The sequence below is a fragment of the Aquarana catesbeiana genome, linkage group LG05 (assembly GCF_042186555.1).
Source record: "Aquarana catesbeiana isolate 2022-GZ linkage group LG05, ASM4218655v1, whole genome shotgun sequence".
Classification (NCBI taxonomy): domain Eukaryota; kingdom Metazoa; phylum Chordata; class Amphibia; order Anura; family Ranidae; genus Aquarana; species Aquarana catesbeiana.
Genome location: NC_133328.1, coordinates 371,420,993 through 371,445,570, shown reverse-complemented (window position 1 = coordinate 371,445,570; position 24,578 = coordinate 371,420,993). Strand labels below are relative to the sequence as shown.

Genomic DNA, 24,578 nt, shown 5'->3' with positions numbered 1-24,578 from the left:
AGACTGGGCCACAGGGTAGTATTCCAACATGATATTGACCCCAAACACACCTCCAAGACGACCACTGCCTTGCTAAAGAAGCTAAGGGTAAAGGTGATGGACTGGCCAAGCATGTTTCCAGACCTAAACCCTTATTGAGCATCTGTGGGGCATCCTTAAACAGGAGGTGGAGGAGTGCAAAGTCTCCAACATCCACCAGCTCTGTAATGTCGTCATGGAGGAGTGGAAGAGGACTCCAGTGGCAACCTGTGAAGCTCTGGTGAACTCCATGCCCATGAGGCTTAAGGTAGTGCTGGAAAATAATGGTGGCCATAAAAAATATTGACACTTTGGGCCCAATTAGGACATTTTTACTTAGGGGTGTATTCACTTTTGTTGCCATTGGTTTAGACATTAATGGCTGTGTGTTGAGTTACAGTATTTTAAGGGGAGAGCAAATTTACACTGCTATACAAGCTGTACACTCACTACTTTACATTGTAGCAATTTGCAAAGCGTCATTTCTTTAGTGTTGTCACATGAAAAGATATAGTAACATATTTAGAAACATGTGAGGGGTGTACTTACTTCTGTGAGATACTGCATATGCCTGCCTTTTATGCTGCGCCATTACTCGAAGTTCAACCATATATGTAAAAAAAAAAAACAAACAATCAGTACAATCTAATTGTCCATGAAATGCAGTTCTCTGTAATCTATGAGACTACAATCACGGACATATATAGCAATGACTTATTTAGAAGTTATGCCAAAACTACAGAATCGTGACAGACCCAGACTGGCCCAGGGCAGGTGAAGTACTTTGATGCTTATGTAGTGTTTTGTGGGTTAAAATGGTGGCATTTACAGAAAATGTTACTGCATGTAAGCAAGCCCCTGCCTTAATTACTAGGTAGTTGGGTGGGCACAAGAAGGTTATGGCTTCAAGTAAAAGAAGGCAAACCAGAGTGCATGAAGCACAATTATGCTTTCAGCTAACTTAGTATAATGTATAACACCTTGAAAGCCTGAAATTTCAGACTTTGTATTCTCCACATTTACAAAAATGTAACAGGAAAACAAACAAAGCAGTGAAACAGATTCCCTATTTTAATCAAACGGCCAAAAGACTCTCCTTTAAATAATTACACTTTAAGTGGTTTCTTTCCCCAAGTTAGCTTGAGCCTGCAACTATCATCCTGATTGTACTTTTGTTTGTTTGAACAGACTGACTTCTAAACTCTTGTAGTCTTTGTTCTCCTTCCCAGACCACCATAGGTTTTTCTGTAATTTGGGGAATTTCACCCGACCCATGGACACACACAGACTGTACGAAATGGCACAGTTCTTTTTCTGCATTGCACAGAGCCAAGCAATGTCTGGGATTATTACTGTTGTGCTCTAACCTCTGCTATCCATCACTGCACTGTCCAATATAAGTAAGAGGATAGAGATAAGGGATGCTTGTGGGAATGGTGTGCCCATTTCTTCAACATGAGTCCTAACACAGACTCCACAGAAGTACATGTCAGGACGAGATGACAGCAAAGATTTACTAGATATACAACAGGTTACCATGCCCTAACTTGTCTCATGACTTGTGATCTGACATCTCTGTCGTAAAACGGAGTATTGCAACAGTTGTAAGTAAAACAATTTGCCTTTTTCTAATTTTTACTCAATCCTGTAGTTATGGTATTTCTAGACATATATGAAATACAAAGATTTCTCGAGTTAGTTAACAAGCATTGATTAATCAAGTGTTGACACAATTTTTAAAGTCTGCTGAACCACTAAAAATGAGTTGACAATACAAATCACGGCATAGCTATAGTCCCATTACACCGGAATTCATAAAACAAATGTGAAACCTAAAGTATGCGTCAGGCCTGGACTGGAACAAAAAATAGGCCCAGATACAGTATTTTAGACTGGTAGCCTATTTTTTTTTCTCCCCCCCTCCCTTCCTGTACAAATGCCACCATAAATCCTTTTATCCCCTCCCTCTTCCATTCTCCTTTACCTTCATCCTTGCCACGATCCTCTCTGAATCATTCTCCTTCCCTTCTATCCACCATTTCCCTCTCTTGTCACTATCAATCTTTTCTATCAATGCCTACTCTACCTCTCTATGATCGTTCTCCTCCACATCCCTCTATACTTTCTCTCCTTTACTCTTCTGTCTTCTTTTAAAGTCCACTGCCATTTCCTCCATACACAGCTCTCAGACTGTGTATACATCACGGCTCAATGCCAGGGTGGGAGATTTTCATCCTTTCGGGCTCCTCCTCGTCTTCTCTCATAGGGCACATCAGAGTCAAAAAGGAGCGTAGGAGAAGTTTGCCTGGCTCGGTTTGACTAGCATGATGGGCGATAAGGGGATGATGTGGGAGCTGATGGTTAAAGCAGGGCAGCGGCTGGATGCCCGCTGCTAGCAACACTGGTGCCCTTTCCTCCACATTACACCAGCTGTGTCTGGGGCACTTGCCCTCTTTGTCCACCCCTTGTCCCAGCCCTGGTTGCGCCCTATGGCCTGGTGTGTCCTATGGCCAGTCAGGGCCTGGTATGTGTAATGGTGCATGTGTTTTCAGAAAAACCTGCTACTTTCTGTATCACTTCACTCCACTGATATTCCTGCTCCTTACTAGGGATGAGCTTCGAGTTCGAGTCGAACTCATGTTCGACTCGAACATCGGCTGTTCTCAAGTTCGCCGAACAGCGAACAATTTGGGGTGTTTGCAGCAAATTCGAATGCCGCGGAACACCCTTTAAAAGTCTATGGGAGAAATAAAAAGTGCTAATTTTAAAGGCTTATATTCATGGTATTGTCATAAAAAGTGTTTGGGGACCTGGGTCCTGCCCCAGGGGACAAGGATCAATGCAAAAAAAGTTTTAAAAATGGACGTTTTTTCGGGAGCAGTGATTTTAATAATGCTTAAAGTGAAACAATAAAAGTGTAATCTCTCTTTAAATTTCATACCTGGGGGGTGTCTATAGTATGCCTGTAAAGGGGCGCATGTTTCCCGTGTTTAGAACAGTCTGACAGCAAAATGACATTTCAAAGGAAAAAAAGTCATTTAAACTGCTCGCGGCTATTAATGAATTGCCGGTCCGACAATATACATAAAAGTTCATTGATAAAAAACGGCATGGGAATTCCCCACAGGGGAACCCCGAACAAAAATTAAAAAAAAAGACGTGTGGGGTCCCCCTAAATTCCATACCAGGCCCTTCAGGTCTGGTAGGGATATTAAGGGGAACCCCGGCCAAAATTAAAAAAAAAAATGGTGTGGGGTCCCCCTCAAAATCTATACCATACCCTTCAGGTCTGGTATGGCTTTTAAGGGGAACCCTGCGCCAAAATTAAAAAAAAAAAAAAAAAACGGCGTGGGGTCCCCCCAATAATCCATACCAGACCCTTATCCGAGCACGCAACCTGGCAGGCCGCAGGAAAAGAGGGGGGGACGAGAGAGCACCCCCCCGAACCGTACCAGGCCACATGCCCTCAACATTGGGAGGGTGCTTTGGGGTAGCCCCCCAAAACACCTTGTCCCCATGTTGATGAGGACAAGGGCCTCATCCCCACAACCCTGGCCGGTGGTTGTGTGGGTCTGTGGGCAGGGGCTTATCTGAATCTGGAAGCCCCCTTTAACAAGGGGACCCCCAGATCCCGGCCCTCCCCCCTGTGTGAAATGGTAAGGGGGTACAAAAGTACCCCTACCATGTCACTAAAAAAACTGGCAGAAAATGTTAAAAATGACAAGAGACAGTTTTTGACAATTGCTTTGACATTGCTTCTTCTTTCTTCTATCTTCCTTCGGTTTCTTTCTCCATCTTCATCTTCTTCTGGTTCTTCCTCCGGTGTTCTCGTCCGTCATCTTCATCTGCGGCGTCGGCGTCTTCTTCCCTTCTTCTCCTCGGGCCGCTCCACATCCCTGATGGCATGGAGGGAGGCTCCCGTTCTTCTCTTCATCTTCTTGTCTTCAACTTCTTTTCGGGCCGCTCCGCATCCATGATGGCATGGAGGGAGGCTCCCGCTGTGTGACGCTTCTCCTCTTCTGACGGTTCTTAAATAACGGGGGGCGGGGCCAGCCGGTGACCCCGCCCCCCCGACGCACGATGACTTGACGGGACTTCCCTGTGGCGTCACGGGGAATGCCACAGGGAAGTCCCGTCAAGTCACCATGCGTCAGAGGGGGCCGGGGTCAACGGGTGGCTCCGCCCCGTTATTTAAGAACCGTCAGAAGAGAAGAAGCGTCACACAGCGGGAGCCTCCCTCCATGTCATCATGGATGCGGAGCAGCCCGAAAAGAAGATGAAGACAAGAAGATGAAGAGACGAGGATGAAGAGAAGAAGATGAAGAGAAGAACGGGAGCCTCCCTTCATGCCATCATGGATGCGGAGCGGCCCGAGGAGAAGAAGGGAAGAAGACGCCGACGCCGCGGAGGAAGATACCAGATGAGAACACCGGAGGAAGAACCAGAAGAAGAAGAAGATGGAGGAAGAAACCGAAGGAAGATAGAAGAAAGAAGCATTTAAATAAAAGGAATTGTCAAAAACTGTCTCTTGTCATTTTTAACATTTTTGACAGTTTTTTAGTGAAATGGTAGAGATACTTTTGTACCCCCTTACCATTTCACACAGGGGGGAGGGCCGGGATCTGAGGGTCCCCTTGTTAAAGGGGGCTTCCAGATTCCGATAAGCCCCCCGCCCGCAGACCCCCATAACCACCGGCCAGGGTTGTGGGGACGAGGCCCTTGTCCTCATCAACATGGGGACAAGGTGTTTTGGGGGGCTACCCCAAAGCACCCTCCCAATGTTGAGGGCATGTGGCCTGGTACAGTTCAGGAGGGGAGGGTGCGCTCTCTCATCCCCCCCCTATTTTCATGCGGCCTGCCAGGTTGCGTGCTCGGATAAGGGTCTGGTATGGATTCCTAGGGGGACCCCACGCCGTTTTTTAAAAAAAGTTTGGCGCGGGGTTCCCCTTAAAATCCATACTAGACCTGAAGGGTCTGGAATAGATTTTGAGGGGGACCCCACGCCATTTTTTATTTTTTTTTGGCTGGGGTTCCCCTTAATATCCATACAATACATGGATGGATCCATATCCATCCATGTATTGTCGGACCGGCAATGCATTAATAGCCACGAGTAGTTTTAAATGATTTTTTTTCCTTTGAAATGTCATTTTGCTGTCAGACTGTTCTAAACACGGGAAACATGTGCCCCTTTACAGGCATACTATAGACACCCCCCCAGGTACGAAATTTAAAAGGGTCCCCAAACACTTTTTATGACAATAACTTGTATATAAGCCTTTAAAATTAGCACTTTTGATTATTCATGTTCGTGTCCCATAGACTTTAACGGTGCTCGCGTGTTCAAACAAATTTTTTGCCTGTTCGCATGTTCTGGTGCGAACTGAACAGGGGGGTGTTCGGCTCATCCCTACTCCTTACCTTTGTAAGATTGAGAAGTCATCAGGTAAATACTGGCAGAAAAAAATGTAGGGAGGATTAAAAGGAATTAATGTCAAAGTAAGCTGGGCAGGCAGTGGGGAACAAATATATAGAAAAGAAGGCAGAGTATGGAAATTAGGAAAAGAGAGCACAAGGGATAAATGGAGTGATTTAAGCACTATGCAGACAGGAAAGGAGAAGAGACACGGGTGTGTGTGCGTGTGTGTGTGTGTGTGTGTGTGGGGGGGGGGGGGGGGTAGGGGTTGATGAGGAAATAAAACAGGGATGCAGTGGATAGGACTGAAGATGAGGTTATGGAGGAGACAGTGAGGAATGATATTAGATGCAGGGAACAATGAAGTTGTATGAGGGTTCTTCAAAAAGTTTCCACACTTTAACTCTTTTTATTAGGAATTTAAAAAACAAATTGCATCACTTTTCTACATAGTCACCTTCCTTTGCAATGTATTTTTCCCAGCATCGCACCAACTCTTAGACACAAGCAATTTCTAATTCTCCTGCCCTCACCGTTTCCAATGAAAATATAAAAGAGCAGAAATTTTTGAAGTCTCTTATATATGCACTGTGCAGACAAGAACAGTAGTACAGGCACAGAAGGGAGATGAGTAGGAGTGCAGGAAAAGGAGCATGAACAAGACAAGATTGGAGCGGACAGCATCAAGGACAAAAAAGAAGTGTTACAGGCACAAAACCACTACACTAGGGTTAAGGTTGTGGCATGCACCAAAAGGCAGTGAGGATATGAGATATTGTGGTATGGGTACAGTCAGAGGAGACTTAGAAGATGAATATGGACTTTAACAAGAGCCAAAGTGGAAGGAAAAGATAATAATTATATTATCGGTAATGTGTTAATTTCCAGCATTCTATAGAATGCCTAAGAAATATATAGAATGTGTGATGTTTTTTGGCACAGTAAGAAATATCTGTGTAATTATAATTCTGCTATATAATTAACCTAGTCATTATATAGATGACCTAAGAGTTATGCGAAACAACATACAGTATACTGCTTAGGCAAAGTATAAAAAGAGAGTAATAAAAACGCAAAATGTCTTATTTTAATGTGCTACATACTTTACTAGACATTGTATAGTATACCAAGGCATTATGCAGAATGACAAGTACAATTTACATTGCCTTGAAAAAGTATTGTCACGTTACAAACAAAAAACATAAATGTATTTTATGTGATAAACCAACACAAAGTGGCGCATAATTGTGAAGTGGAAGAAAAATGATAAATGGTTTTCAATTTTTTTTTACAAATAAATATCTGAAAAGTATAGCGTGCATTTGCATTCAGCCCCCTTTACTCTGATACCCCTAACTAAAATCGAGTGGAACCAATTGCCTTCAAAGGTCACCTAATTAGTAAATAGAGTCCACATGTGTGCAATTTAATCTCAGTATAAATACAGCTGTTCTGTGAAGCCCTCAGAGGTATGTTAGAGAACCTTAGTGAACAGACAGCATCATGAAGGCCAAGGATCACACCAGACAGGTCAGGGATAAAGTTGTGGAGAAGTTTAAAGCAGGGTTAGGTTAAAAAAAAATATCTCAAGCTTTGAACATCTCACAGAGCACTGTTCAATCCATCATCCGAAAATGGAAAGAGTATAGCACAACTGTAAACCTACCAAGACATGGCCGTCCACCTAAACTGACAGGCCGGGCAAGGAGAGCATTAATCAGAGAAGCAGCCAAGAGGCCCATGGTAACTTCTGGAGGAGCTGCAGAGAGCCACACCTCAGGTGGGAGAATCTGTCCACAGGACAACTATTAGTCGTGCACTCCACAAATCTGGCCATTATGGAAGAGTGTCAAGAAGAAAGCGATTTTTGAAACAAAGAAATAAGAAGTGCTGTTTGTAGTTTGCGAAAAGCCATGTGTATGACACAGCAAACATGTGGAAGGTCAGATGAGACCAAAATTGAACTTTTTGGCCTAAAAGCAAAACGCTATGTGTGGTGGAAAACGAACACTACACATCACCCTGAACATACCATCCCCACCATGAAACATGGTGGTGGCAGCATCATGTTGTGGGGATGCTTTTCTTCAGCAGGGATAGGGAAGCTGGTCAGAGTTGAAGGGAAGATGGATGGAGCCAAAGGCAGGGCAATCTTAGAAGGAAATCTGTTAGAGTCTGCAAAAGACTTGAGACTGGGTCGGAGGTTCGCCTTCCAGCAGGACAACGAGCTTGAACATACATCCAGAGTGACAATGGAATGATTTAGAATAGATCAAAGCATATTCATGTGTTAGAATGGCCCAGTTAAAGTCCAGACCTAAATCCAATTGAGAATCTGTGGCAAGACTTGAAAAATTGCTGTTCACAGACGCTCTCCATCCAATCTGACAGAGCTTGAGCTATTTTGCAAAGAAGAATGGGCAAAAAGTTCACTCTCTAGATGTGCAAAGCTGGTAGAGACATACCCAAAAAGACTTGCAGCTGTAATTGCTGCGAAAGGTGGTTCTACAAAGTATTGACTCAGGGGGGCCAAATACAAATGCACGCCACACTTTTCAGGTATTTTTTTTGTAAAAAAAATTGAAAACCATTTATCATTTTCTATCCACTTCACAATTATGTGCCACTTTGTGTTGGCCTATCACATAAAATCCCAATAAAATACATTTACGGTTGTAGCATGACAAAATGTGGAAAATTTCAAGGGGTATGAATACTTTTTCAAGGCACTGTAGGCAAGTCCTTTGGACATAAAGTGAATTGTGAACTGTCATAGAGCTGGTTCAAAATTCCTTAAGCAGTTTCAAGTTGGTAAAAACCATCTTCGGTCACACTAATAACAATTGTTTACAGATTGACGTTGAATCCCTTGTCAACGTCAGGAGGAAATTTTTTGTCAGATTCTATTTTTATTTTCTGACCTGTGAAAAGAGGATGTAGGTGTGGCGCTGTTCTAATTAGTCAATATATGATTTCCCCTATTTTGGTATTCTGCTGTGTTGGCACCCTTTACAGCGTGCCAAAGCATATACAGAGGTATGAGATGGTGAAAAGAAAAAAACATACCAAGGGGATATTCAAAAAAGCATTCCTTGCAGTAAATGTTAGTTGCAATTTGTATGCTATAGGTAATGAAAATTCTAAGTAAGATAGGGCTGGTTTGGTAGCATATGCCAAGGGTGGTGAAGCAATAAAGTGTGTTGAAGTGCTATACCCTCTACATGAAACCAGTATTTATATTCCACAAAGCTATACGCATATGTAACCCATAGGTATAAGAATGGATGGGGTATGCAGATAATGTGTCACAAATATATGAAATGAAAAGTGAAATAAAAGTGACCTTTTTCAAAAAATGTAAAAAAATGAATGAAAAAGTTTTTTTGTGTGTTACACCCTCTGGCAGGCGTTAATATAAATCAGAATGTATGAACCAGGGATGTGAATCTGGTGATGAAAATAAGAATAAAAAATATAAAAATAAACATCAAAATAAATAAAAAAATAAATAAAAATGTTCCATGCACCAAAAATGTATTATTGGAAATGGGTATGGATTGGGATGTGTTGTACCCTCTGGCGGGTGTTCACCAGTGTGTGGAGTGTTTGTCCAACTAGGTTGGACCTAGTGCTGAGATGGCGAACAAAATAATATCAAAATAATGTTAAATCTTACAATACATTTAAGTAAACAGTATAACATAGATGCAGTGACTTGTGCTTAAAAAGTGTCCAGTGCTTGCAAAAGGTGATTTTAAAAAAAAAAAACTTCTTAGTTGGGTGACAACCAGTGATTTGTGCTCCTTATCCGTGCTCCTACTGTGAATGCACTTACCGGATGGCCTCACCCCCCAGGGGTACTGCACGTTCACAATATCTGCCACTGTATAGCAATTCCTGGAGCCCCTGGTCCGTGCTTATAATGTTTGGTGATGTTATTAAACATTTCCCATATATAAAAGAGAAGGGATGCCCATAGTGTAAATCTGTATTAAAATTATTTATTTATTGAGAATAAGAAATGTACTCAAATTTAGTATGGATATAAAAAAGCATGTAAACAATAGAAAGAAAATGGATGGCGTCAGTGTCCTGTTCTCGGCTGACCGGAAGTGACGCAAAGACGTTCATAACCCCGCCCTACGCGTTTCGTCATACAGACAACTGGAGCGCGAGTTGACGTCTGCATGACGAAACGCATAGGGCGGGGTTACAAACGTCTTTGCGTCACTTCCGGTCAGCCGAGAAGAGGACACTGACGGCATCCATTTTCTTTTTTGTTCTCAGCACTAGGTCCAACCTAGTTGGACAAACACTCCACACACTGGTAAACACCTGCCAGAGGGTACAACACATCCCAATTCATACCCATTTCCAATAACACATTTTTGGTGCATGGGGCATTTTTATTAATTTTTTTATTTATTTTTATATTTTTTATTCTTATTTTTATCACCAGATTCACATCCCTGGTTCATACATTCTGATTTATAATAACGCCTGTCAGAGGGTGTAACACACAACAAAAGTTTTTCATTCATTGAAAAAGGTCACTTTTATTTCACTTTTCATTTCATATATTTGTGACACATTATCTGCATACCCCATCCATTCTTATGCCTATGGGTTACATATGCGTATAGCTTTGTGGAATATAAATACTGGTTTCATGCAGAGGGTATAGCACTTCAACACATTTTATTGCTTCACCACCCTTGGCATGTGCTACTTTGAATAACCAAACCAGCCCTATCTTACTTAGAATTTTCATTACCTATAGCATACAAATTGCAAATAACATTTACTGCAAGGAATGCATTTTTGAATATCCCCTTGGAATGTTTTTTTCTTTTCACCATCTCATACCTCTATATATGCTTTGGCACGCTGTAAAGGGTGCCAACACAGCAGAATACCAAAATAGGGGAAATCATATATTGACTAATTAGAACAGCGCCACACCTACATCCTCCTCTCATATTTTTAGGGGCAGCAGTTCACTCTTCAGTTAATTTCTCCTGTACTAACATCCCCTGTGCGGATTTACCCACAAGTTTCTCTTCTTTTGTGACCTGTATTGCCAGATTAAATTTAGATCCAATTTTACATTCAACGGTATTCTCATTACTGAACAAAGAATGCACAAAATTGATCTTTTTTTCTCATCTCCATCATCTTTACTGGTATGCCCATAGTCGGCATGAACGTTTAGGCCACAGTTAATGCATGTATGGGCCTCACTGGTTTCCTTGATAGAGACACAACAGGTAGCAGAAAGGAAAGCCTCTTGTATTCATTCTATAATTTATATATTACTAGCATTTTTTTTTTTTATATTGAAATTTTGTAGTATAGTTTTACACTATATATGCACCTCCCAACTATTGGGATATATCTGTTTTTTCAGCGCAGGCACACTTATTTATATTTTTTGGTTTATGCACGCAATGAAACGTGGTTAGTGTTTGCAGCTTATCTATATTTGTTTCACCTCACAGAGGCATCAGTCCATCTTTGGCTCACAAGACCCCCACATAATTAGTCTTCAGTAACCATATCTTCCCCACCACTTTGGTTTCTTCCATTGCGGACTACAATCTCATCCATGTGTTGTACAATAGGCTCTCGCTCTTGCATAGGGTCATCTGTTTCTTCTTGCATTTTGTGAATGCTTTCTATTATTTTTTCCAGTTGTTCCTCAGTTTGTACGTCTTGTAAAATATCTTGGGGTAGGGAAGACATTGTAAGACCCACTTTAGCTTTGCAGCCAAAGAGAGCTTCATATGGTTTTCCTCTAATCCCAGAATGAAAGGCCCGTTCCTCCATAAATTGGACAACATGTAGTCTCCCCAACTCCACCGGTCAGTTTTTTCATCTTGCATCCAAATGCACAGCATATTTTCAATGTCCAGGTTAGCTCTTTCGATACTATCCTGGCTTTGTGAGTGGTGTGGCTTGCCATGAACCATCTTCAAAGTCAACCAGTAGTCCTTTAGGCTGCTCACCACATTATTAGCAAATTGCCAGCCGTTGCTGGACTGTAGAATCAACGGTGCTCCAAGCAACGTAAATATGTCCACAAGGTTGTACGCTGCTTTTTCCACTCTCTTTGATGTTAGAGCCTTGAGAACCAGTTAGTCGATCTTGGTACAATATTATAAACTTGTATTACCTTGTCAGCATGGGGCTGAAAATGACCTGACAACAGGAATTGAATTCACAAAAATCATAGGCTTCACCACAACACTTTTTAAAGCCTTTTTTGTTTTTTCTGGCACGGCTCACAAAAGGTGAATGTACAGTTCAATATCATGACAAGTAGTGATCTTGTACTTGGGTGAAAGTTCTTTCAACATTATGTCATGTCCTCCATGGCCAATGGACACATGAGCCTTCTGAAGTACATTAAATAACTCACAGTCCGTGACATAAAACTGGATAACACTGACGCCTTCCTTTTACCGGATAAATCAACTTACTTTTCTGACAGCTTCACATCATACCAATTCAATACTCGATAGTCCTGTGGTTCCTTCTTAATAGAGGTCTTTGTCTTTTTTAACATCATTCACTTACTTTTGGTAGGTGGATTCAGTTAGAAAAACAGTTTTTAGCAGAATTGGCTTGTACTTTAAATAGTTCTTCATAGAATCCTTGTTGCTTTCCGACATTCTGTAAATCTTGCCTGGATATTACACCTTGCTCCACCATTCTTATACAGCACAGTTTGACCCTAGTGTCTGCTGTGCAAATTTGTCTCTGCCAAACAGAGACTGAAGTTCAAATGTCAGAAGTGAAATAATATTGTCACTAGCAGGAGCATTTTATACTTTACCGGTTTGCCTTTTTGCATTGCATAGAATGCCTAGGAATCGTGTGAAATATGAAGTATTTCATACTTCGATGTCCCTATTTTTAGGCATAGATAGATTTCCCAAAAATGTTTTAGTCCTATTTACCATTATCATTAAAAGTGAAAGTAAAAGAAAATCCCAAACTTTGGGTTGTCCCTAGAAAAGAGGAGAAATCTTCCAAAGGGGACACTAATTCTGGTGACCTGGGGGGTCCCCAAGAGATTCTCTTAATTTTCAGGGATTTCCTCTCACTTCCTGTTTTGGCTATGGGCCAAAAAGTGAAGTTAAATCTCCCCAATGGGACAAAAATTACATAAATAAACCTTACAGGGGCTATAACTCTTCCTTACCAAAGTGAAAAAAGTTATGCCTATACCTCTACTTTAATATTTATACTTTGCCATGCCATTTTTGGCATTCCTCAGATTTCCTAGGCATGCTATAGAATGCAGATCTTAACACATTGCTGGTAACAATTCCATACAAATTTAGCTGTGTGTCTCTTCCACAATAAGACTCATCACAAAAATTGGAGAGGGAGTTGTTATTTTGACTGTATTGGTGAACGTAGAGGTACATTTTAAAAGGTGTCAACCACTTAAGATACAGTATTTTTTAAATTTTAGGTAGAGTTTGGTAGGCCAAGTCATTCTCTGGTTTTTTACTTCTCCTAGGCCAGTGATGGCGAACCTTGGCACCCCAGACGTTTTGGAACTACATTTCCCATGATGCTCATGCACTCTGCAGTGTAGTGGAGCATCATGGGAAATGTAGTTCCAAAACATCTGGGGTGCCAAGGTTTGCCATCACTGTCCTAGGCACTCAAGTGGTCATTTTTTGCTCTGTTTCTGCCCCACTTGGGAGTTTTGGTGTTCCCACTCCTCTTGTTCCTTTCTCCATAATATAAAACAAATTAAATTTCAAAGCAAGAAAGTTTGAACGCCATGTTATGGCCACATAAGCACAGTTCTGTGAACTAAAAAGCAAACATTTCACAACCAAAGTACCTAATAGATGTATAAAACTGTTCATTTAACTCTTCACCGTCTTTCAAAAACTAACATAATAGTTTTAGGTTGGCATACTTTAAAAAAGGCGTTGTCTTTTTATGTGGGTTTTATTTCTATACCTACCTTTTACTTCCTTTACATAGCCATCTTTACAGTTGTGCATAAGCTGAACAATCCATTTGTGCTGTGCGCCAATACACTGCCAAGCTGGGTCACCCGGAGCATGGAGTTCAGACAGATATCTGCAAAAAACAGAATGAGGGATCAAAGGTCAACAAGTCTTACTGTCTTGGGTTATTTTATCCAAGCCCAAAACAAGAATTTAATACTGAAGTTTACCAGCTCTTGAATGTGGTGGCTGCCAGTTTTCCATTACTTTGATTGGCTGGCTTTGGATGACGTAATTCCCATGCATGCGCGAGAGTTCATTCTTCCCAGTACACAGGTAGAGTGCCGGAATGTATACTGAGCTGTGCATGCCAAGCTCAGTGTACATTCCAAGGAAGACTGCAAACAGGCAGGAAAGTTTATGTTATTGCAGATGAGACAAATAGCCTGCCCACTGCACTTTTGGGTGGAACTCCACTTTAAGTTCTTGCTCACTGGTGCTTCATCTGATAAAAGAGCGAATGTACAACATTTGCAAAGCTATCTGCAAGCTTAAAACAGACTTGTTAGGGCTGCCAAAGACAGACACTGGCCAAGATGGCCGCCCAGGGCCATACCCCACCCAGATCAGCATATTTCTGCAATGGGTACAGACAGGCGTTTGCTATCAGCTGCAGCTGCTCAGCTTGTACAAATCAATGACAGGCTGAGGGACTCCAGAGTGGTCTGCATGTATTTGCACATTCAATGATTACCTTCGGTTAGGGCCAGATAAGTTGCCCTAAGCGGCCCTTTGTTTTATTTATTTCAGGTATTTATTTATTTCAGGTATTTATATAGCACCACTAATTTACGCAGCGCTTTTACATATACATTGTACATTTACATCAATCCCTACCCTCAAGGAGCTTACAATCTAAGGTCCCTAACACACATTCATACATATACTAGGGCCAATTTTAGACAGGATTCGATTAACCTACCAGCATGTCTTTAGAGTGTGGGAGGAAACCCACGCAGGCACAGGGAGAACATGCAAACTCCAGGCAGATGGTGTCGTGGTCGGGATCTTAGGATGCATATTGTCTGTGTACAAGACCCCTCATCTGTTCTTAACCACATGTAGTTGCTCCTTGTGAGATTATATGCAAACAGCCAAAAACAGTGTCAGTCTGTCACTGATTTGTACAGGCTAAAAATATCCTTCTGTACTCCCCAGACAAATATGCTGATCTGAGCAAGGTAGGGCCCTGGATGACGTGTGAGGCATAAAGCCCCATTCAGCTCCACTAAAGGAATGTGAGTGCTGACTGTCACTTTAAACAAGCGCCTAGAAGGCTTTAGAAAGATTCAGCATTATTTTAGGTTTATTAAAAGCCAGTTGAAGCCTGATAGCAGTTTGTTTAAAGTGACAGTCAGCATTCCCATTAACTACTTTCCATTCGGGCCAATTCTGGCACTTCACTCCAACATGTAAAAATCATCATTTTTTTTTCTAGAAAATTACTCAGAACCCCCAAGCATTATATATTTTTTTAGCAGAGACCCTTGGGAATAAAATGGCGGCCACTGAAACTTTTTATATGTCACGCGGTATTTGCGCAGCAACCCATTTATCAAATTACAAAAAAAAACCCAGTAAAGTCAGCCCAATTTTCTTGTATAATGTGAAAGATGATGTTATGCCGAGTAAATAGATACCTAACATGTCACGCTTTAAAATTGTGCACACTCGTGGAATGGCGCCAAACGTTGGTACTTAAACATTTCAATAGGTGATGCTTTAATTTTTTTTACAGGTTACCTGTTTAGAGTTACAGAGGAGGTCTGGGGCTAGAGTGGTTGCTCTTGCTCTAATGCACGCGGTGATATCTCACATGTGTGATTTGATTGCCTTTTACATATGTGGGCACGACTTACGTATGCTTTCGCTTCTGTGCGCAAGCACGCGGGGACAGGGGCACTTTAACATTTTTTTTTAATTCTTTATTTTACTTTTATTTTATTTTTCACTTTCTCTTTACATTTTTTTATCAGTTTTATCCCTATTACAGTACAAGGAATGTAAACATCCCTTGTAATAGGAATAGTGCGTGATAGGGCCTCTTTATGGAGAGATGTGAGGTCTATAAGATCCCAATGTTTACTTCCACCGGCCCAGACGTGACATCATAACACCTCGCCCGGGCCTCCGAGCTTCATAGAGATGACTGGGGATCATATGTTCACCAGAAATTTCTATGCTTAACTTCCGGTGGTGACCGATTCGTTACGAATGCACGTGCGAGCCGGCAGAAGCACCGGAGAGCGGCGGGAGGGGACGTCCTCCCGTCGCCTGTAAGAACGATCAAGCATCTGAACTACCGCTGTGATTGTTCTTACAGTGCAGGGAATCGCCAGCCGCAAAAGATGATATCTAGATGATGCCTGTAGCTGCAGGCATCATTCAGCTATTCCCACTCAAAGTCCAGGACGTCATATGACATACCTTAGGCGGGAAGTGGTTAAAATCTGTGTCTAATATCCCCAAACAGGAACTGAATTTCTTTAAATGTTTTAAAAAGCTGCTAAAAGTGTGCTGAAATTTGGAGCCTGTGAACAAGGTCTATTAATACCTAGCTTCATCAGCCTGCTATGGCGAAGTGGTCATTATCGGCCTGCAACAGAAGTGCTGTTACTGTCAGCCTCTCCAGGTAAGAAACTTTGCAACAAATTCATAAACATTTAATGAAAGAAAACTGCATACAGTGATTCCACTGTATTCCAAACATACAGAAAAATAGTTTAAGGATTTATATATCCTTTAATTTGTTTCTATTTAATCCACAACAACCAAATTTTACATAGCTTTTTATATGTTGTACTTTTATGAATGGGTCTGCTTACTGTGTTGTGTGGGTTTATCTGTTTTAGGCTACTTTCACACTGGGGTGTCGGTGGTAAAGCGCCGCTATTTTTAGTGGCGCTTTACTGTTGTTTTTGTGGAGGTTTTCGGCCGCTAGCGGGGCACTTTTAACCCTCGCTAGCGGCTGAAAAAGGGTTAAAACGCTTTGCTGGCGGTTCGGCAGCACTGCCTACAGCGCTGCAAAGATGTGACTTGCAGGACTTTTTTCACTGTCCTGCCAGCACACTGCTCCAGTGTGAAAGCCCTTGGGCTTTCACATTGGAGTGAAAGGAGAGGCTCTTTCAAGGCGCTTTGCAGGCAATAATTTTAGCGTTATATCGCCTGTAAAGCATCTCAGTGTGAAAGTAGCCTTATTGTAATATAAAGGTGGAATCAAATGTCCCATGTGTAAGGGTGCTTCTTATGGGCGGTGCGTTGGCGCCAACAGCTGAAGCCTCCACCCCGATTCTTCTGGGATAAGTCTACAACTTGCTACTGGTGATGTGTTAGTCTTTGCCATATTGCGTCTAACTCCTTGCCATGGGCCCACCCTTTTTTGGGGGGGCTCTATTGCTATAAACTGTGTTTGCCCCAAGTTTTACCGCAGCCTGATGGGAGTATATGGCCATCTTTGGTTTAAGGTGCAGCACTGCACCTGCACAGGAAGCAATAGACTGGGAAACGTGTTGGGACCTTTGTATGTTTCACCGTATTTCTACATTTTCAGAAGCTCTTATAAACAAAGAGTATCTTACATTTACATCTTTGATTTATACTTGTTAGTTTGTACAATCCTGCTTCTGTGTATGGTAGGAGGTCTGCTTTGTTGACAGAGGGGAACAATGCAGCATAGCTAGAGGGTATTCATTATGCCCATTGTGATACTGAATGAATGTATCTGGGTTCTAATTATGGTTTATAATAAAATATTCATGTTTTTATAATGTTGTTGTGAGTCCATTTCCTGGGGTTCTGAGCACCATACAAATAGTTTTTTCTTTTCCTTGGGTTCTGCATGAAGGTCACTAATAGAAAAACATTTGAGCCCTTGAATTTAGTAGTAAAAGATCAAAAATCAACCAAATGTTTTACTTTTGCAGTCGGTCAGACCTGCACAGAAATAAGGCAGTATTTTGGCATTTTGTTTTTTTTCCTGTATACAGAACTGTTACAGACCAAGTACTGTATAATTTTGGATGTTTTCTTAAACAGTCTACTTCAGATCACAGCATAGTAGTTGAATTGAATTGAAGTCTGGATCATTCTAAAATACACAATTACTGCACCCTATGCCACTTCTTTGCTGATGGACCCCTCTGTGCTGGACCACGAAGGTATGGTATGACAAAATTGGATATTGGGTACTGGATCTGACAAAGGAGCTTAACCTGCTAAAAAGAATTTTAGAATTCTTTAGAGCCTTAATGGGTGCAAGCTACCCAGTTCCATACAAAACACAGCAGTTCAACATATTTTATTACCTCTGCCATACTTCACAATTATAAAGAGGTTTTGGTGTTTCTTTTTTGATATGTGGAATTTTGGGTTCTTCAAACCTAATGTTATGTAGAAACACCATACAAATTAAAATTACGGCTCATTTGTGCACAACGTATTATTCCAGTAGTATCATGAAACATGCAGCAGGTAGTCCATGTTTTTTTTTTAGGACAAGCTTTACTTTTATTCCATATTAAATGCTTTCTATTCTTAAACTTCCAAATGTACATTTTTTTATTAGAAGCTATGGATGATTACTAAAAATATCTACAAGCCACCTACTACCTATACTGATAGAAATCTAGATGTCTCTTACAATCTAATATAGGGCTGAAACTACTAATCAGCATAATCGATTAGTTAGTCAGCTGATTAGTTGGCCTGCATACAAAATGCATTATTTGTTTATATATCAGGAAAGACAGTGCAGCACACAAAGTTCAGTACACCATCCAAACATGTCAGCATACACAGTGCAGCACACATACAGCTCAGTACATCATCCACACATGTTAGGGTCTGAGAACTTGTGAATGTGTGAGAGGCAATGCCTCATGTGACATGTGGTTCTGGGCAGGAGAAGGAAGTGATTTAAAATGAGGCAGAAGGTATTAAGGTAAAAAAAACCTGCAGTGACGAGCTCCTCCCCTAGCCCCCCCGCGCCGCCCCCGGATATTTACCTGATCTTGATCCAGAGCTGTGCCCGAGAGCAGCAGCACAGCTCCCTCTGTCCCTCCTCACAGAACTCAGCAGCGGGAGCCGGGAGCTATTGGTTCCTGCTGCTGTCAATCACAGCCTGTAAGAAGGGAGGGATGGCCCAGGCATACTGTGTGTTTCAATAGAAGCACACAGTGCAGCTAGGGATCAAGCCCGCATGAGTCCGCTTGCTATGGGAGCAATGACATGACATGACATGTTTGTTATTGAAAAAAAAAAAAAAAATCCAACTTTTGCAATCACTTTAAGGGCTCTGTGCAGGGAAGATCGGCATCTAATATGTACCAAGCTTTTCTGAACCTGAAGAGTAAGGCATAGCAAATGGTTTTTACCTGATATAGCGTTTCTGGTCGTGTAGAGTGGAAGGTGTTTCCAACAGCTTATCCAAAAGTAATTTCCTCAGTGCTTCAATTCTGGTTTCTACTTCAGCATATACTGAAGGAAAACAAAACACATAAGGTCTAGGTATACTCAGGCTACAGACAACTTTAGCGTTTCAGTTCAGGTCTAGTCTTGAAAAGTTAAGTAAAAACATGTAACAAGGATTAGAATCTTTGAATGAATCTTAGAATGTTTATTGTGGTTATGGTTTCTTGAAAAAAAAAAATAATAATCTATCGTCCACGTAATTTTATTACAGGTAATGATATGGTACTGCGCTTTATATGCTGTACATTCTAATCAGTGCCTGCCTTCAAAGAGTTTTCAATCTATGATCCCTATCTTACATGCATACACATATACGAAGGCCAATTTAGATATAAGCCAATTAACCAAACAGAATGTTGGTGGAAACTGGATTATCTATAGGAAACCAACAAAGGCACAGGGAGAAAATGCAAACTCCATGCAGATAGCATTTTGGCCAGGTCTGCTTGCTTTATATCATCAATCATATACATGTGCTAGCAAAATGACAAATTATATTTCTCACCTTTTTTGAAAACCTCAACTTCAGTCTTTCCAAACAAGGACTTTGCTTTTTCATAGTCATTATTGACAACGTCATAGTCACCCTAAGAAATTGAAAAAACATAATGGAGTCAACAATATAATGCATAATTAAGGAAAGGCATTTAAAAAAAAAAATAGACATCTGTGTATGAAGCCCCACAGATGTCTACCAAGTAGCACCTGAAATCACGCTGACCTTGCTACTTTGAAATTGCACTACTTCAAGTGAAGTAGCGTGATTTCAAAGCAGCATCAATGTGAACCAGGGCTCCATTCTACATTATTGGCCTGTGTAATTAGTCGATGGCATTGTGATTTAATACAGGTGCACAATAAAGCTTAACCTGTATCCAATATATTTGTGTGGACTCACCTTCTGAATGTTTTTTTCGATGTTGAGTGGAAGGTTAAACAAAAATTTGAATCGCTGGAGAACATTAAGTGCATTCCGAGTGGAATCAGCTTTATCCTTCCTGCCAAGTACTTCTTGGAACAGTGTATCTGCTGTTGTACTTGCACCTGATTACAGAAAGCAAAAGCTCTGGTAATGCAAAGAAATCCTAACTTTATGAGTACAACACACCACTACACAGCTATAAATGTCTTTAGTAAAATACACTTCAGTTAACCACACTACTGTACTCTACACCAGAAGCAACGCTTTCGTTTTAGATACAGTTTAAGAGCATCAGAGGGATTTCAAGGGTTCCCTGTTTTGCAACAACTCCTGATTCTCCAGGAGTTCTTCTTTAAAGTTGAACATTAGTCAGAAAATAAGGTCCTGTTAGATCTCTTCAGGCTGGCCCCTTTTGCAGGTATAGCTATGCAATACATTAAAAATAAGTGCCTATAATGTTTAAAATCCAGCAATACACTGCCTCACCATGCTCAGTTGCTCTCCATTTGTAGGCACTGTAAAATTTGCAGAAGCCGATTTGCTGACAGCCTTAAAGTGGAATTAAACCCTTGTATCCTTTACAGACAAGGACGCTGCTTCTGTTTAATCAGTAACTGCCATGGTGCTGCACGTGATTAATTATGACACCAGCCATTTGATGGTTTGACAGTTTGGTTGAGGAAACAAGCAAATGTGACAGCAATCCTGGCATTCAAGGAATGTAACTATTTTTTGAAACTGGTAAATTAATGGGTTTAGTTCAGCTTTATGATTTACTGCTGCTCAGGGGCTCTGGGCTTTAGCAAAGTGGGAGCCCCTAGCAAGACAGAAACAATGCTGGAGGCAATTTACAGTAATTTTGGTAGCATAATTACTCATGTGAAATGTATGTTCCTTGCTAAAGAACATTATTTTTTTACCAAGTTGCGTAAGTTTCTGCATTAAAAAATACATTTTTTTTGTTTTTGGAAAAGAAGCGCCGACAATGAATACGGACATCCAAAACTGAGGCATTCTGGTCTTAAAAACACTTCTTCTATGGTTCTGAGTGCGCTATTGTGATGGCGATATATAAAAGGCCATTTATACAACTTAAATAGCTCTGATTTTTACTCCCCGTAAATTGTCCTAATTATTCCTTTACCTAAACGAAAATAAGATGAAAAACTGGAAGTATTTTGGACGGTTTTGATCACTGCCAGCAGAAAGTCTCTACATTATCTGGTCTAGTGACCATACTTTAAGCAAAGATGAAAAAAATTACATCAGCCTCTCTGGGTGGCTTGCGTGCCATATACTCTCTTCAGCACTGTGGGTGGCCCAGCGAATCTGAACACAGCTGAGCTAAAATAATTGTTTAATACAAATAACACTAAAACACTGCAGGAGTTTTACAGCTCTGAAGTAAAAACTAAAGCTTTCACTTGTGTGAAGCCAATGTTTCACCTAACAACTAGAAATATAAGGGGACGGGAAAGTGCTAAAACACAGCAGAAACTTTTACCACACGGAAAACGTGCAACCGCCTAGCAATTAGACCAAGAGATGTTACAGCTGTCAACATGCTCAACAGCCATTTACTTAATAGCTGCATATCATTTATCACTTACTGCCATTTAGTAACGGCCTAGCAAACCACACCAGCTCTTGTAACAGGCTCAACTTATTCAAGCACAAGAGTGTGTTATGCTCACCGCTGATACAATTAGTAGATTATATTTAAAGGCAAAACTCCAGTCAAACTTTTTTTTCTTGTTTTCATTTTTGATAGAGTGAAAGGGTTAAACCTTATATCAGTTTTTTTATTGCTGTCTGTGACACCAGTGGGAAGATTTACCTTTAAGTACTTTGTGGTCACAATAATAAATAAAAAAAGGATGATCCCTTCTACTGGAGCAAAGATGGCAAGGAAGGCCCTTTTGTTTAGCACAACAGAGCTGGGCAGGGGTTACAACGTCTGCCTAATTTAATCAGAATCTGTACCTCTGGATTCCCCTTACTTCTTGTGTGGTCAATAGGGCAGCAACTGAGACTACAAAAACCCCAGTGAAGATACAGATTGCAATAAACTCATACAACAGAGATTCTAACTACTCCCAATGTATCTAAAACTAAAAAGAAAGAAAATAAGTGATGTAGCCATTCTCCTCTGGATGACTGGGGATGCTCCGAGTGAAAATCAGCTATAAGATAAAAGGCTGCACATACAGGAGTTGGCCAAAAGAGAAGTATTGTGGTAGGTAGGTGCCTGCCACTCAGGGAAGCTGTGTACAAAGCCGTTCCATATGCACCTTGCTCTAAACGCTGGCAATAAATCGGTGCGGTTGTCATTTTTTGTTTAGCTTGCTGGATATGGCGCAGGGACACATTAGATGCTTTCAGCTGCCATTGTGCTTTGCTGGGCTTCTGCTGTGTTCCCTCACCTTAAAGAAGGAATGGACTCCCTCCAGACATACCCGCCCTTAATTTATCCATTGCTATATACTGTATGATCCAATATGTAGACTCTCGTACATTAGATTTAGGACTGCACTATGCAAAGGGGCCTTTATGAGTTAGTGTGGCTTTCACATATAATACATTTGCAAACACTCTGAAACTAACACCTGTGTTTTTAATGAACATGTCTGGGCAGTGTCATTTTTTTTTTTAGCTGGCTGGCTAGTGTGCAGGGAAGTGCAGTTTTGTTTACCGGGTTGAAGAGAAAATTTTAGGCCTTGTTCACACAGGGCACACTACAGCATAGGCCCGTGTGAGGGGTGGGCAGGCAGTCCCACTGACGTCAGTGTGCAGTGTGCACAGCTGTCAAATTAGGAGCAGTGTTAGTATCTGTGCAGCCACTGCATCCCAATTCCAACTTAATGGCTGAGTTGAAATTTTGGAACATGCAACATGTTCCCTCTACTGACACCAGTCCCCCCCCACCCCCCACCCTCAGTATGACAGCAGGAGGGGAATCCTGTCCCAGCACCAGCTGTCACAATTTGAGAACAGCGAGCGTGTGCCGGGCTCCACCCACACAGCCACATCGTTTATTCACAGTTTTCTTTCTAACGAATAAACGGCAAGTACCCATCAGCAACCGCAACCGCTGGCTTGTTCTGTATAAACTGTGAGGGCACTGATGAGCGCTCTTATAGTTCATTCATAAGCCTTGCAGCTTCCAAACAGGCAGCCCGCATGACGGTACAGGCAGAACGATACGGTACAGTACGGTACAATCTGAAGAAGCCTGACATTGCAACCCTGATCCACTGATCAAGGGTGCAAAGATTTCCAGGCTCCTGCAGTAAATAAATATTAATGCACAATTAGGGTAGGAAGGGTGAACTTATCCTTTAAAGTGGAAAACTAAAAACATTAAAAAAAACTGTTTTCAAGTACTCTAGGTTTCTTTTTTGCACATGCTGACAAATAAGAGCTGAAGTACAAGTACAAAAAGTATATACAGATTCTGACCAATTAGCATAATTCACAAAGCTCAGGGATGTTTATTTTCAGCCATATGAACATACCTTTTCAATCGAAAGGCTGTAACTTGAAAATAATTATCGTCTTTGAAAAGAAGAATCATTTTCCTGGTATGTTAGTATTGTGAATTGAGCCTATAACATTTAGATAAATAGTAGATAGGATAATAAAAAGCTGATGTGAAAATAAGTTGAACTACAAACTGACAAGATTCAGGTCATCATTTATGGCAATGTGAAAAGTTAAAAGGTTTAATGTCAAGATGTACTACAAATCAGTTAGTTTACCCAAGGTGCCATACATATTGCCCTTATGTTATGCCCTAGCAGTGTATTGAATATTTTTAATATTAATACTACTCCTGTCTTGATTGGTTATGAAATTTCTGTTCAGTATAACATGTTCTTTGTTGTGGCCTGTACAGTATGAGGTCCTTTTCCACTGGAGACCTACATTGATTTTCATGTTATTTAAACCAGTGGAAGTTCAATCTGGTGTGCAGTTTGTTACTCCCCCAAATGTAGGTGATGCTAAGGAAGAAAGGGGGGGGGGATTTGTGCACACAACCATACATACACAATTGATAATGGGCAAGAGAATTAATCAAGCATGTGATAGCACCTTAATGGCTTTGATTGTGGCATTTGATGTGTGCACATCTCTCTTCCTTGTCTGCACAACAATATGCCCATCAATGTTGGTTTGGTCAAGGTACTTCTGACTATCTTCTTTCATAAATGGAAAGTATTAAGCTCATTGTTCCCAAAACGTGTACTTATTTTATATTTTAAGTTAATCACTAAAGTGCATCACTGTGGAAATGCTTTTTTGCCTTCTTTTTCTGTGTATTTGCTTTGGGCAAGCACAACCATAAGAATGCTGCATGTCTGTTAGGACCATATGAGCACTTCCTTATTTCCTTGTGCCTATATATTGTACCGGTGTCTAGGTAGGCAAAATAAAATATTACGAATGTTTAACACTTGGGAGACATTTACAACTCTATAAAACACACCGCAAACAACCTTCAAGCCCAATTAAGGGCTATTTTTAAGTGTCCCTGACAAAAAAGGGTCTGGTTGCAATAAATACCTCCTCTATGAACACTGACTGAAGACACCCTTTACCACATACAGTGAGTGCAGGGTGTCATGGACCTGCTGCCTGGAGGGGGCATAATCACAGCACTCACATTGTATTGATGCACAAAGCAGTGTTGACATGATGACCTCAGCACCACTCTTAGCAT

General features: G+C 41.1%; 1 protein-coding gene across 1 annotated transcript in view; it reads right to left on the bottom strand.

Moving 5' to 3' along the window:
- Nucleotides 1-24,578, bottom strand: part of EXOC2 (exocyst complex component 2) — a 357,767-nt gene that overhangs the window by 222,919 nt on the left and 110,270 nt on the right. Inside the window, exons 7-10 of the mRNA XM_073630963.1 lie at nucleotides 19,835-19,980; nucleotides 19,442-19,523; nucleotides 18,840-18,942; nucleotides 13,422-13,540 (exon numbers count right to left, since the gene is read on the bottom strand). Coding sequence (XP_073487064.1) covers nucleotides 13,422-13,540; nucleotides 18,840-18,942; nucleotides 19,442-19,523; nucleotides 19,835-19,980 — 450 coding nt within the window. The remainder of the gene's footprint in view (nucleotides 1-13,421; nucleotides 13,541-18,839; nucleotides 18,943-19,441; nucleotides 19,524-19,834; nucleotides 19,981-24,578) is intronic.